This window comes from Accipiter gentilis, chromosome 8 (genome assembly GCF_929443795.1).
Source record: "Accipiter gentilis chromosome 8, bAccGen1.1, whole genome shotgun sequence".
Taxonomy (NCBI): domain Eukaryota; kingdom Metazoa; phylum Chordata; class Aves; order Accipitriformes; family Accipitridae; genus Astur; species Astur gentilis.
The window spans coordinates 25115989-25131663 of NC_064887.1; the positions used below are offsets into that span (position 1 = coordinate 25115989).

Below are 15675 nucleotides of genomic sequence, written 5' to 3' on the forward strand. Positions count from 1 at the left end.
CAGAGCTCGGTCCCACAGCACAGGAGGTGGTCAAGCAGAGTAGTAGCAAGTCCTACCGATGCTGCAGTGGTGATTCGGTGAGAGCAATAAAATCAACCAGCTCTGAGGTGAAGCCAGGAAATGCAAAGAATAATTCAGGAACAGGCCCCCACCCAGCACAGCTTGGGGAAGAAGTCACCAGCTGGAACTTAAAAGAGCCCATGGCCCCATGGTTGAGGACCATATGAGTGGGGACCCAGGTGAAGCTAATCAGGGCCATTATGGCCTATTAGTGACCTCAGGGCCCTGAAAAAAAGCTGCTCTTTTTTTTTATCATCCTACTATTGCTCTGTTAAATATCTCTCATTGTGTATATATAACTATATATTTGTAATATAGTATTTTCTAGAAGTCATGATCAGGTCTCCATCTTAATGGTACACGCTGTTGTCTGGACCACTGAAAAGCATTTCAGTCTAATGGGAGGTTAGTCAGTGGTGACCAGAGTAAAGCAAGAGTAACAGTTTTAGGATGAGAATAATGTGAGTTTACAGTTAATAAGGGTACCTGAACATCAGTTCGTATTTCCTGGTGTGGTAGATGTACCCAGAAGCCCTAGTCTGAGACAAAGAACTCAGTCTAGGCATTATACAAACAGAATGGCTGAACAGGAGCTAAAGATTTGCATGCCACTGCAGATGTATTAACAGTCTGATTTAAAGCTGCTCCCTGAAAGTCAGGACTCAGAAATCCCAGGTGCTACTGCTCTCTCCAGATATACAGGGACTCCAATTCTAGGGTCATCTGCATTTTTTACTGTGGCCTAAGCATATAAAATAAAATAAGTATACTATACAACAAACTGTGGGCACGTTGTATAAAAAGATACAAAAATATTAATTAATGTTATACTAATAAATTATTCATGTAACTGCACTAGGGAAACTATGTTCTTGAAGGAATGAAGTATTTCTCAGATCTTAAGTCTACTTGTTCTGGTTTTTAAGAACTGCAATATTTACCAAGAGCAGTGCCTGGATGACTTAGAACACAATGAAAAAAAAAATGTGTTTCTTCAGTGCTCTATATCCTTATGAAATATATCCATTGGACAGAATATATAAGGTTTTTTATTATGAAGCTTACATCTAAAGTAGTTACTGCTGTTTGTATTTCAGCATACACCTCCAGAAAACAACCACCTTAAATTTTAAATTGCCAAGAGAAAGACTAGTGTTCTGTTTAATTATTAGTGCCATAAACCAGAGCGATATTTACCTGCCTATAATAGAGCTTAGGAAAATCCACTTATCTCTCCTGCCAGGTGCTACATTTCTCACAGTTATTAACAAAATTGTCAGAAATGCTTATTTCTGAATGGCCTTTACCCCACTTTTCTCTCCTGTCCAGTGTCCTTCCCAATGAAAGTCAGCTTTGAAACTGGAACAAATTCTGCACTTGCACATTGGGAAGATAGAAAGAAGTGGAAGCCCTCCTCTGCACCACATCTGACCCATCGCTTGAGCACTAAGCCTTGATTCCTCTTCCCTCTGGCTTGAAGGTGGCTCACTGAGTGTGTGTTACATGCTCTTCTACAGTTCATCAGACTCCAGATATCCTTCTACTCCTGGTTCAATAAATGAGTTTCAGTAAGGAGACCCCCTTTGCTTAGACATGAAATGCCATTCTGAACTGTTTTCTTTTGCCAGTCTTTCACCTTCCATTAGCATTCAACTTGCTCTTACTCCGTGGTCTCAAGCAAAGCTAGTCCGCTTGCAGCGTAGTACACATGCAGCTTCCTTCAGAGGTAGAAATCAGTCAGAAACTCATCATAGCACTCAGACTCTTTCAGGATTTAGTTTACTGAGGTAAGATTTGGTATTTCCATCCTGCCTCAAGCTAAGGTGTTGGGGCTTTGGGGGATTAGGGGGGCAGGGATGGTAACTTGTCATCCCTGTACATATGTTAGTATCTTGAAAAAACAGAGAATCTAGCTACTAAATTAAAAAGATTTTAAGTTCCACTTAAGATCCGTGTTGAGACCCTTTCTCCTCTCTTTCTCCTCTCCCCCTTCCAAAGTAAGATACTCCTAATATTTTATTAATAGTGCTCTAAGAAGAAACTGTTTTCTGCTCCTGAGTGCTGTGTGAGATGATGGATGAGTTCACAACACCTGTTGCTGCTACATACGTGGAAGTAATTTCCCCCTGCCTGTTTCACAAAAATCTGTTCTTTTCTCACAAAGTCAAACACTCTGCTCCTATTTATAGTAAATATCTCCTAGATAAGCTTTGAAAAGGTTCCGTGAGTAACTAATTAATATCATTTCTCTTTGTATGCCAATAAGTTGGATTATTGAAGAAAAGGATGTGTGCAAGAAATTAAAATTGAAGCTACTTACATAGATAGACAGGCAGGTAAAACTTGCCTAGATAGCTTTTCTCACACCAAGAAAAGTTTTATTTCTCCACTTCAGAGAGCTAGCGCTATATCTGTGTCCTACTAGAGCTCATGCTACTCCTTCAGTTAAGGCCACAAGAGGACTTCTGTGATTCACAACTGTATTGCTTCCTTCTGCACAGAACTGAGTTTTCCTCCTAAGCACTCCTGAAGGCTTCCTAATTGCTCATTTAACCCAAGAAAGTACTTACAAATGTCTGCATTTACCTCCTCTTCCAGATATTAGTTTATTAGCAGAAATATTCACTGAAATAAATTTTTGTAAGTAATTATTAGGGAAAAGTCACAGGAAACAATTTTATAATTCCTACAATTCATTATTCATCTCCAAATATGGTTTCTATCAAATCATGTTCATCCAAACAGAGAACAGAAACATATGAGAGACTAAAATATTCTGATTAATGTAATCGGGGAAAACAGTTCACATTCTGAACACCCACAAAGAACTTAGCATGCTTCTGCTCACCAGAGTTGTATTTGAATATGCTGAAAATCACGAGTAAGGAGTAGCATATGCTGAAATGCATTTCAATGCCATTACATTCTGTTACTGAGGGCATAAATATAACATGTAAAATATTGATATGTAAGAAAACAAAGCTAGCAAGGCAGTCAATAGTGCAGTCATAATGGAAGACCAAACAGGAATTGAGAATCAACCAATGGAAATAACTTAATAAATTTCAGTTTTACATTCCAGTACTGTAATTTCTTCACTGAAAACCCCAAAAGGTGAAGATTACCAGATATACCAGATTCTCTTAATTTTTTTTACAGAACTACTGGGGAAAAGGCATAAAACTGTATTTTTAATGCCTTGATTTTGCACATGTAAAATAATATAAAATTCATGAAGGTGGAGAAAATACACTGAAGCATCCAAAAGAATTTTAAATGTCTGTGATAGATCAGGAGGAATATTGGAATGACTGAAATGAAGAAAAGTTTTAGAAGAGTGATTTCCAGATCAAAGAACAGAGTTTGCAAATCTCTTTCCACCTAAGCAAACCTCCAGCTGAAACCAACTGGACTACTCTCAGGAGCAGACAGCTCATGCCTGGTAGCTGCCATGCCAGGGTCAATGCCACATTTGCCCTGGACTTTCGGTAGAACAAGGATCATGTCACTGATTTGATGTGTGCTGTGCTGAACAGTTACCTTTTCTGAGATGTATTTATCATAGAAAGACAACAAGGAACATATTGGATTTGGAGGATCAACATCCAAAATCTTACAGGAAAATTACAAAATCCTGACTGACCTCACTAAATTTACACGAACATATACAAGCCAGGGATTAAAACTCTTTGAAAAAGTCACTGTTCATTCATCAGTCCATTTCCAGAGCTTGTTTCTTAACATCCTTACGTGCCCAAATGAAATGCCACTTGTGAAAATGCCCACAAGAGAAGAAACTCCTTCTGACTTCATTTTTGTGGTCAATGGTTGCAAAATAATTTTATGTGCAAGAGTCAAAGGAGGGATTGTTGCCAAGCTTTTGAAATCAGGTACACTTTCTTTGAGGGACATTTGTCTGAGGGACAAACAAGGGACAATTTCATCATACAAGAACTGGCCAAAAAAAAAAAAAAAAAAAAAAAGGCACTAAATGTTTTTCAATTCATTATCTTCCTGAAAGACCTGAGACAGAAAAGCATGTGTGAAATAATAAAATTACCTTTCAAAGCCTTGTCTCACCCTCTCAGGATGAAAAGAGAAAAAAAAAAAGGGGGGGGGAGGAACAATGACAGGGCAGGGCGCTGAAAAAAACACCGAGCTAGAAAATAAGTTTATGATGCTTTAACCACGGCTAGGAAAAGTTGCTCCGAGTAAGGTCAGTGGTTGTTTTACCAGGGACTTCCATGTGAAAAGCTACAGTTCAAAATTCCTGATAAAGAAAAGTATTCAGCCCTAAACTCAAGTACTTAGCATCAGTGATGTAACTCCTATGCCTCATTACACACACCCTTATGTACTTTTTTCAGCTGGGGCCCAAACATATTACTGCTAAACATATCGAGCTGCTGGATCACAGGCTGATATAGATTGTCCTGGAGTTTCCCTGAGGTTCTTTTCCCTCACTGGACTAGGTATAAAGAAAGGCAAAGAAAGTTTGTCTGGTTATGCACCTGGCATACATTCCTCTATCCTTGGAGACAAAGTATCAGAAAGGAAGAAAAGAACATTTTTCAGTGACCCTGACATTTGATACTGATGCAAAAAAGGAAAGGAATGACAGAGTTTGAAGCCAAAAGCATGAAGTTTCTTTATATTTCCTATGATTTAATATCTTTCTCCCCCACATACGGCAGATTCCTTTATTGAGACTCATATATGGGCCAACAGTGCTCCAGCAGTGTCTCTGATGACACAGTGAAAAGTTTCTAACCACAGTATCATTTGCAGCTTTTCTCATTTATCTTATCCCCAGTCCCCAAAGACATGCTTTTTCCGATGGAATAAATTATTGTTTTCATTTTTTATGAATAGAAGTTAAAATCTATTTGCTGACCAACTGAATTAGAATAGGCAGAGAATCAAATTCTTTAGGTTTGTATGAAATCTGTTGTAAAAGCTGGGTTCCAGCTTTCACTCAGTCTAAACAGATAAAAAATATCAGTGACCCTGAAAAAACACTCACAGTATCTGTTTAACCAGACTTGTAAAATTAATTTTTTTTCCTGTAATAAATAGGAAGATACACTCACATAACATGTTTTACTTTTAAAGCATTTCATACACATTGCAAGCCAATAATATTCACAGCATTGTTGTGAGGTAGCTTGGTACAGTTTGCTCACTTTGCAAGTATAATTACATGTATAAAAAAAGGAAGAAAAACCTGATATCTGGAAGTTTTTGATGCACAAATCTGTATCATTTTACTTGCTGTATGTACCATAGACAAAATGAGCATTTATGATTGTGACATTAATTGGGTGAACAGATGTCTGATTAATACACTCCAGCATGGTAAATAAAGCATAAAAATGCACATGCAGTTGTTTAATAAGAATTTGGAGAATCAGATCTTCCTTCTACAGCCTGCCGTCCTTGTTACAAGGGGCTCTAGAGGGGGACAGTACTGCACAGACCAAATGATAATTCGGGGTTCCTGGCTGTAAGGCCCAATCACTGCACAGTTTGCCACACCAACCCCATTTTCAGACCGGCTCTCTAGCTCTCATCCTGGCTGGGAGAAGCCTGAAAAGCAGTTCAGTTTGAGCATGAACTAACCTGTCTGCCAGTTTATCATCAAAGTCTAACCATCATGACAAAGTATATAAAAAAGCATATGCTGCTTCACAGCCCTCTGCAAATTTAAAGAGAAAAAACTCGTGCTGACTTCAAGAGGCTTCAGATCTAGCCCACAGTGGAATAACTTCACTCTATTTTTCAAGAGACTGGAAATATCAAATATCATCTGATTATTCAGGCTTGAGTCTGATCTCACAAAGTGTATGCAGACTTAATCTATTGGGCTACAGCTGCAAAGGCTGCCGGTGGCACTGCAGTGCAAGGAGAAGCCACGCTGCGCTCAGGCTGCTGTAAATGCAGCACGGCATTACCCAGGGAGCCGGCGTGCCCCTGCATTTCCTTTGGTGGCTGTGAAAGCAGAACCTGACCCACTCACGGCTGAGCTGAAAAATCACCCAGTTGTCTACACAGCTGCCCACCTTTATAATAATTATTTGTAGCAAAACACTTGACAGCCAGTTGACATGTTGTGAATAGGTATTGTACCTCACAGCCTCAGAGGTAAGCGCAACACTCTCTATGTATCGTAATACTGGGATATCAATGTTTAACCATGCTGTAAAGCTCTTTACTGAGAAAGTAGTGTACGCTTTTAACTAAATGGCTACAGCCTGGAGATAGCCTCCAGCCTGAGGATGGGGGCAATAAAATAATTTTGTCTGACAAACCGCCACCAGAGATTTGCTGGTGCTGTTACTTAGAGTGTAGAATCCCAGCACATTCAGAAGCCTCCTATAAGGAATTAATGCTTGCTTGTTTTGCCATCCAAGGAGTGTTTACAGAAGCCAAAACAACCATGCTTGCTGTCCACTGTGCAAAGAGGTGATGACATCAGGAAGACAGGTCACAAGTATGAGTTTATAGTCATTACACTTATGTTGGTATGGCTTTTCATCCACTTAGTATGATCTTATGACCCCACAACTTTACAACCTTCTACTCTCTGGGCTTCATAGCACCTCTCCACTCTAGGTTAATCATTTCTCTGCCATTATCTGCCAAGAGTTCTTATCTCTTTTGCTGTCACTTTATAACAGGGTCCTCTTATCAAGCTGTACAAAATCACGTGATGTGCCAAACCTATCACAAGTTCCAATTCTTCTGATTAGAGACTATCATGAAATGGGATACATGGTTTACAGCAGGTCACTAACGCTGGAAAAAGTACAGAGTCCACTCAAAGGCATACTTGTTGCTTTCTGAATTCTTGGATAATTTTTTTTTGTTGCTGTTCATCACACCGACTTTCACTGAAGGCTATTATAGCCTGGATCTCAAGGCCAGAAAAGTTTACAGGCTGCACCTCTTCTGTACTCAATGCTGTACACCTTGCACCCAAGGGTACTGTATATTTACACTTAATAATGTCTTCTGGTTCCCACACAGCCATCATACAGGAATCTATAAAACATGGACTTACATCAGTTGGTAAGTAACAGTTTTCTAACTGTTTTGAAGATGCTGCATAGATATATTAGACTTGGGCTGTCCAAACTGAAAAAAACATTACAATTGGGCAAAACAACAAAACTGATTAATTTGCATGCGTATTTAAGCAAAAAACAACTTTACGATACAACATAAAAATGTAAGAAAACAGCTGATGATTCAGTGAATAACAATTTTCTCCATAGATAATGTGATTATCAAATATATAATCAGGCAATTAATGGTATCTTTATCTATTACAATTGCTAATAACTGTGAAATTGTGTGTGTGAGTGTATAAACTTTTGCAAAAATTAGATTTAAATTGCTTCTGGCCTGACTATTCTTGTTGAAGAAAACCTCAGGAATGTTTTCGGGTCTTTTCTATAATACACATGTCAAACGCAGATTCTTTTTTATAGCTAAAAATGCAGATGTATCAGCATTCAGTGAGGATAGGCTGGATAATAAGTCAGTTAAGGCTTCAGAGCAGCAAAGAAGTGAATACTTTCAGTAGTATACAGAAACAGCACCCGTTCCCCATCAGAAAGCCAGCAGGCATGAGTTGCTCTGGCTTGCAGGAGCGAGGGGCATTGCACCGCCAGCTGCCCTGGGCTGTCAGGTCTGCAGTGGTTGTGGCCGAGCCCCAGCGGTTGCCTCTCCCCGACACCTCCCTGCCCTTCTCCTTGTGCTTCCTATCTCAGGTCATTCTGCCTCTCACCAGACACCGGGAGCTAGGTGCCTTTCCTTTGGTGGCGTGATAGCATCCCCTGCCCAGTCAGCCAATGCCTGGGGCCGGGCCGGGCCGAGCGGGGCTGAAGAAGGCTTGCCAAGGGAAACCTCTCCTTCACAGAGCAGAAGGCTCTTTGCAAGCCAGCCCAGCAGTGCTGCAGGTTCCACAGCCTGGAGTTTTGCAAGGCTGTGCCTCGGCGCAGCAGTCCATGGCAAAGATGAAAGAAAGGAGCTTTGGCCTGTATGTGGGACCCAGGGCTCGCTCTCCTCCTCTTGGCCCCAAAGTGCGTCACCACATGGCACTCGCACTGCTGCTGGGTGTGATATGGGCACCTCGCCATCAAAGGAGGCTTTGGGATGGTGGGGATGGAGGGTGCAGCGACAGCTGCAGGAAATAGTTTCAAACATAGCTGAAACCGGATCTTGATCTCCCGGCTGGAGCTGCTGCTTCTCCTGGGGAAGGTGAGGGTGCCCGCAGGAAGGGCTCCGACCTCGGACCTGGCTGTGTCCCAGGCAGCTGGCCCCCAGGGGCTCCCTTCTCACCCTCTTCTCGTACTCTACACTTCCCACACAAGAACTGTGCCCAACACCATAATGAGGGTCACTGGGCTGCAAATGGAGCAAATGGAGGACAAATGCGCCATGGATCACACCACCAGTCCCACTACCGCCTGCCTCCTGGCCAGCTGTGCCTGGTGCCAGCCCCACTCCAGGGTGGATTCCTGGTGCCTCTTCTCAAAGGGAGCCATGTGGTCCCTCTGGCAGTGTTGTCAGGGTATCCCATCCACAACAGCCAGAGGGCACAGGGTGCTCCCAGGCTGTCAGACGTGGCTGTGACCAGGGTCAGGCCGTACTAAGCCAGGAGGGCTGATCCAAGCAAAGCCGCAGAGAATTCAAAGCCAGAGACCCGTTGGTGCTTCTCTACAGGTGTGGGGTGCTCTTCCACACAGCTCTGCTCCCAGAAACACATGGAAAAGGGGGATGAGTCCAGCTCTCCAGCTGGGCCTCACTCTCTTGGGCCTTGCTCTAACTTTTGCTCTTTCTGGCTGCCAGGGAGGGAAAGGGTGCTGGAGAAGCCTCTGGTCCTCTCTCCTCAGCCTTCAGCATGGGATAGTAAAATAATAAGACAGCTCATGAATCTGGAGTGGTCACTCACATAAGGTTTCTCAGGGTGAAATGATACAACCCAAGAGGAAGGGAAAATAAGACACTCTTATCTGTCATATTTAGACGAACTAAGTGCCATTTTCATGGTTTCCAAAAGACTGGCAGGTCTGGGTTCCCTAAATCATGTGGATATGAGAAACAGATTGGTGGGAGTCATAAGTTAGCAGAGCATTCTTGTAACCATACCTCTAGAATGCACTTATACATATGCTGTACCACAGATATACCAGGACAGATTTGCAAAGCATTGCTCAGAAAAAGCAGGTCTAAATCCTGTGAAACTCTCCGAAATCCTGCGTGCTCTGGTTGAGGGGAAGGATTCTGCCCTTGTGTGACACTGCACTGTCAAAGCCCACGGCGGCATCCCTGGAAAGAGCATCTAACTCAGCATTGTAAACTGATAACCACGTACCTGTAAGGGTTAAATGTAACCAGCACCACCCTGTGTGCCTCTGCTTGGAGGTGGAGAGAACCAAATAGGAAGGAGCTGGATTCTGTTCTTATTTGCACTTGGAGACTAATTCTTTGGAAGAAAAAGCTGTCCTCCCAGGGTGTAAGTACAATCAGCAGCAGGGCCAAGTGCTCTTAAGAGTAAATCCCATCCCTGGACTTTCACTTTTGTCCAGTCCTTCCCAGTGCCTCCTTTGCTTTTTCCTCTCAAGACAGAGCAGGTGGGCTTGTGAGGGCCTGCCAGCCCCTCAGGCCAGGGGCACTTGCTGCTTCCCACCACAGGGGCTGAGAGGTGCCCTCGCCAGGGAGCACCTGCTTTGCAAAGATGCACCAAGTGCCTTCACCCATCTGGCAATAAGTTAGTTTTCAGTATAAATCAGTGATGTGTCACAGCAAGAATGACGTATCTTTCTCCCAGCAACGAGGGCCTCATCCAGCTCCCATGAATGCAAATCAGACTCCACCAATTTAATTAGCAGTGGATCTGTCCCTTGGAGAGCAAACACAACCAGCCTGGAGCTGGAGTGTGAGTGGGCACTACCGTTGTTGACACCTGCACTTAGGTTTACAGTCACATAGTCAAAGAGGCAGCTGGAATTCACAAAATCTTAATAATACATACTATCTTCCAAATGAAGAACATTGTATGGACTCATGAAAATTTTTATGGCAGTGCCATGATTTTTTTCTTCTACCAGATTCTGGGGCAATACAAAGCTACTTGACTAGTTTTATTCTTCCTCTAATCAGCCTCTTGTCTTAGTGTCATCAGGGACACTCTGCAATTTTTATAACCATTAGCTATGATTATTTAACAGAAATAACGTTTTCATTAACTTGAAAAAAGGTTATATAAGAGGAAAATTAATCTACTTGTAGTTTCTTACTATAATTTTTTTCAGCTTGTATAATACTTGCCGCCATCTTAATTTTAATGTATGTCCTCAGGCAGTTTACAGTATTATAATTAGTACTCTTGAGTTTGGCAAGGTTTGTTTTTCTGTATTATTAGTAGTATTAGTATTAGTATTAGTATCATGCATATATAATGATATTTCATATAATTAACAAAGACAGCACATATTACCTTTAAAAGTTTGGATTAGGATTTTGGCCAGCAATGATGCAGGCAAAGCTTCCACAGGAGTGAACTGTTTGGGCTGTGTAAGGGCTGCAAGACATGAGCCATAGGTGATTTTTTATAATAGAGAACTTTTGCTGTTATTCTTTACATTTATCAATTTTCTTCCCATTAAATACTTTTCCCGTTGTGATACTGCAAATGAGCTATCTACAAAAGGGACAGTATTTACATTTACACACGATTTTTTCCAGTTAGTCTGATTTTAAATACCCAAATACATGAGGTAAAGTAATAGTGATGATGCCTGTGGTCTCCAGAGGGAAACCTCCAATGCTGACAAAACGCCTCCAGCCACTCGTCCGTGTGAGCAATTTAAAGGTCAGCTCTCAAACTTGTCTTTATATAGGGTGAAAGGGAAGAATTATCTGCAGCAGGAGTTGTGTTTGGCAGCATTGTGGGGAAAACCGTTACAACTTCTCATGCCAGATTATTATTAATGTCTAGAGTTTACTCACATATTACACGAGTACATTACATATATTACATAGATATGCAACCTTATATATTAATATATATTAATACATTCTTATGTACAATGAACAGACATGCATATGTACACAAACCTTATCAAGATTTCTCAGTATAAACTATGCCTAGTTTATCTTCTTATGGTTTGTTTTATGATTTTATGCTTATGTGTGAAGAAATCTTATATGAGCTAGATATATATATATGAGCTTGAACTTTTTTCATGATAAAGATCAGTTATTAAATTATTTTTTTAACTAAACTTTTCCAAGCTTCAAAACAAAATTATTGGGGCCGGGAGGGGGGGGGGGGGACGACGACGGGGGGACGGGACAGCAGACCTAAAACATCCTTTTTATTCCACCAACAGATCAAGGTCAGTTGCCTCAGCAAAAGAAATTTCATTTTTAAGCCTGTCTGTGCAGGATAGAAATCAATTATCTCTTATGATACAGAAACCGGCGCTCAGCCCTGACAGAAGCCTTGCTTTATATACAAATACGTTTGGAGTTCTATTTCCAGACCAAGCTCTTGCTTTTTTAACTAGATGTTCCACTCGCGGCTCCAAAAGGGCAGCACAGGCAGAAACAGAAGAGCCTCATCAGAAAAGTAAATAATTATCAGTGCTGGAAAGGGGCGGTGGGTTCGCGGCGGCGGAGGGGAGCGCCGGGATCGTCCGCGGCGTCCCTTCGGCCCGGCCCCGCGGCGGCTCCCGCCGGCAGCGCTGCCGCCGGTGCCGCACCGCGGAGCACCGCGCCGGGCAGCGGCTCCGCTTCTGGGCGGGCGGGCGGGCGCGGAGAGGGGCCCCCTCTTTCGGATTCACCTCCTCGCCTCCCCTCCGGGAGGGGAAGCCGCCACCCCCGCAGCAGGCAGGGGCGATCAGAGCGAGCACGTTTACCCGTTAGCGGCAACAGGTCCAAGCAGTGCGGGACTAGAAGGCGTTTTCCCTAGGGAACTCGTGATATATCGCGGGGGGGGGGGGAGGGAGCAACAAAAAAAATCTAGCAGAGTTCCCGCTTGCAAACCTGGATCTCTAAGTGCCCTAAGGGATAAAGGCTGCCGCGCGGAAAAGGCTGCTCTTCGCTGCTGATGCAGTTGATCCAGGCAAGCCCTCCCGCCAGCTCTGGGCAGGGCTCACCACCTCCCGAAGGGCGCCCGGGGGTGCCTCAGCTGTCGCACCTCCCCGGGGCCTCAGCCCTTCCATGCCTTCCAGTTTGTTCAGCCCAATCTCCGTGGGAAAGCTGCCTTGCAGCTAGAAATGAGTAACCGTCCCTGCCCGCACGCGTGCCGTGCCGTGCCGTGCCGTGCCGTGCCGCCTTGGGGGCGGGCGGCCCCGCGGGAGGGAGTGCGCCCCGACCCGGGGCGATGCGGCCGGGGGCGCGGCGGGACCCTGCGCCCCGACCCGGGCGGGCCGGAGCAGACAGAGGCTGGAGGAGGTGAAGGGTTACGACACCTCACTGATGACTCACTTAGCAATAAAAGAAAGGCAATCACGGCGATGCTTTACCACCCACTCGGCCCAGCGCACTCCTCACTCCGGAGTCTCCTGTAGTTCTGCATCACGCTGCTGCCAGGTGTTTATAAGGCTGCAGTGCATTCCAGCGTGCGGCAGTAAGCTCGGCCGGGCTTGAAAAATAGCTTTTCGGTCAATAATTGACTGTTTGGAAATGGTTCTCTATTTCGGACCGGAGAGGATCGACATCTCCGTAAGGCAACACTGAATGATTCGCAGCAGATAAAAGGCTTTGGAAAGCGATCCTCTGTGGTGTGTGCTTTACTGCCGAAAGTATTTCAGCCTGAAGCACCCACTCTGTTTCCCTGACAGTGGATCAAAAAAAGATACAGAAAAAAAAAAGTATATTTTTGTGTTTCGGTTTTGGCGGGGGGGGGGGGGGGGGGGGGGGGGGCAGTTCTCTAGAGGGGACAGTTTACTTTATAAAGCCCGAGTTGGAGGCACTAACAGCCTCCGCTCAAATGAATCCCTAGGAATTAAAAGCAGTATTTCCTCGGCAGAATGATGAAAGGCGCCCGTTGGCTACGGGATTTGGAAGGTTTCGAGGTACTCTCCCTTTCGTACTGTATTGGTGATTTGTTTAAAACAAGGAGCGGAGGGGGGAAGGCATGAGATGAATGGAAGAAGAGAAGAGAAGAGAAGAGGAGAGGAGAAGAGAAGAGAAGAGAAGAGAAAGAGAAGAGAAAGAGAAGAGAAAGAGAAGAGAAAGAGAAGAGAAAGAGAAGAGAAAGAGAAGAGAAGAGAAGAGAAGAGAAGAGAAGAGAAGAGAAGAGAAGAGAAGAGAAGAGAAGAGAAGAGAAGAGAAGAGAAGAGAAGAGAAGAGAAGAGAAGAGAAGGGCCAGAAAAGAAAGGGAAGAAAAGGAAAGGGGGAAAAAGAGTGTAGAGCAGAGCCTGTATTGGATAGACTTTTCGTGGTGTAAACAGTCTCGCAAAGTTGGGCGTAAGAGGTGTGTGAGGTGAAGCAGCAAACTCGCGTTATAAACTTCCCCAGCTGCAGAGGGGTGCCGTGCCTGCCGCGCGGCCACACGCTGCCTTCTCCGGCGCATTGCCCGGGGCCGCCCCGCTCCGTGCCCGGGGCTGTGCCAGCCTGTGCCCGGGGCTGTGTCGCTGCGCCGGGGACAGGCTGCGTGACCGTGACTCTCGCCCCGCGCCTGGCTGAAGCCGCGGGTCTCAGTGAGTGATTGCTCAGAGCGGCTCTGGGCTGGCAGCAAACGGGAATGGTCAGCGGGAGAGGAAGGGGGGCAGGATGCGGATTTCTCTCTTTCTTAAATACTTCCCTCTAAGTCTTTTTGATCGGCTTTGGATTTAGACTTCCCAGCAGAAAAGTTTCGGTCCTCCATTTATTTATTTAATTTGTTTGCTTCTGAGAAGTTTGTCTTGAACACCCCACAAAAAAAGTTCTCTTTCGCTAGTTTGCTGGGAAGATAAATCAAACCTTCCTCGGGACACCTTCCGACAGAAAGCTAGAAGGGAGCGTGCTATTTGTTGCTCATCGAGCAGACAGACCCTCCAAGATGGAAATGTCCCCGCTTAGGGAAAAAGGCTTTGAAATTTGCGCAGGTTCTGTGGTCTCTTTGAAGCTGTAAGAAATTGGAGCTTTCCTTGAAATATCATCACACAAAACCCTCTAGTTTGAAAACAAAGAGGTGGAAGAAGCTTCAGATTATTTAAAATTAGAGCGTGGGTTTTTTTAATGTAAATGTACATACATTTAAATAGGGAAGTATAAAATATTCCAGGTCTTGCTCCTCGTACTAATCAAGGCTGCTGGAGGCTCCCCGAGCCATCATCTTTTATAATTATAATTACACGCGTCAATCAAGACCTTCAGGCAAAGTCAGAACAAGGCAGGCAAACTCAGGAGAGAAATCACATTAAAAAAAAAGTTTGGAGAACTTAGTAAGAAATGGAGAAGAGATTAGAAGAAAGGGTAATTAAGGTTGCTCAAGGCAATCGTGAGAGCTAGAACTCCATGTTAAATTAAACGTAGCCACGAGGGACCAGGTATCATTTATAATATGTACTGCCCTAAACTGTTACTTCGGAGAAATGTGGATGTGCAATAACCACTCCAAAGTATTTTCAACCATAGCGATAGCTCGCGGAGTGGCTTTGCGATGTACAGTTTGAACTCGCTCCAAACCCTTGCCCGGCGGAATGACATTAAGCCCACGAGTGGGAGCGAAGGAGCCAGAAACTGGTGCTAGGGTCGTGCCCGAGGGAGAGTGTCGGCCGGGGTGAGCCGGCCCGGCCCGGCCCGGCCCGGCCCGGCCCAGCCGCCGGCGGGGACAGGCGGCCGTCCCGGACGGGCTGCCCGCGGGGGCTGCAGCCCGCCTGGCCCCGGCTGCGCTTGGGCCGGTTTCGCCTGCCCTCTCCGGACACTGGGTTTCCTTCCCCGGCTTTCGCCTAAAACGCGGGTGCCTCTGCCGGAGCAGAGATAACGAGAGCGGCGGCACGGGGCGCCCCGGCGGGGCGTCGCCAAGCGGCGTGACCCGGCCGGCGGCGAGCGGGAGGGAAGGGACCCGGCTCTTTCCCCGACGGAGCGCAGCGGGCTGCAGGACCCAGGTCCGGCAGTGTCCTGCCGATGTGTACTAAACTTCCCACGGTCTGCTGCAAATGCAGCCGGAGCTGCGCTCTGACAACGCTTCTCCTGCGGGGAAGGGCTGCGAGGAGGCGAAGCTCCTCTGCGAGCGGCCCCCGGGGTCCTCTGGCCGCCCGTCGGGCCAGCAGCAGCCCGAGGCGGCCCGGCTGCAGGCTCGCAAGGCCGGAGGGCCGCGGCCCTGCCGCGCCGCGGGGACCCCCGGCCCGCAGCGGGGACCCCCGGCCCGCAGCCCCGAGCCCCTCCCGGCGGGCGCCCGGGGAAGCGGAGCGGAGCGGAGCCGCCGCTGCGCAGCGGCCGCCGCCAGCGCTGAGCCGCCCGGGCTCAGCGCAGGGCGATGCTACACGGCGACGCTTGCGAGAGGGGTTGTTTGTAATTAACGTATCTGGGAACAACTTCCCAAGGGCTGGCCCTAGCTACTTCTGCCTAGGAACGAGGGCATTCCCTCCGGATGGTGTCCAGCCACTCCGCCTT

The 15675-nt window shown here is 45.7% G+C and overlaps 1 protein-coding gene across 2 annotated transcripts in view; it reads left to right on the forward strand.

Annotated features, from left to right (window-relative positions):
* Positions 1-6830: 6830 nt before the first annotated feature.
* The window catches only part of NR5A2 (nuclear receptor subfamily 5 group A member 2), a 96918-nt gene continuing 88073 nt past the window's right edge, over positions 6831-15675 (forward strand). For both annotated transcript variants that reach the window (XM_049807610.1, XM_049807611.1), the window contains exon 1: positions 6831-7128. In XM_049807610.1, the coding sequence (XP_049663567.1) occupies positions 7065-7128 (64 nt within the window). In that variant the 5' untranslated portion in view covers positions 6831-7064. The remainder of the gene's footprint in view (positions 7129-15675) is intronic.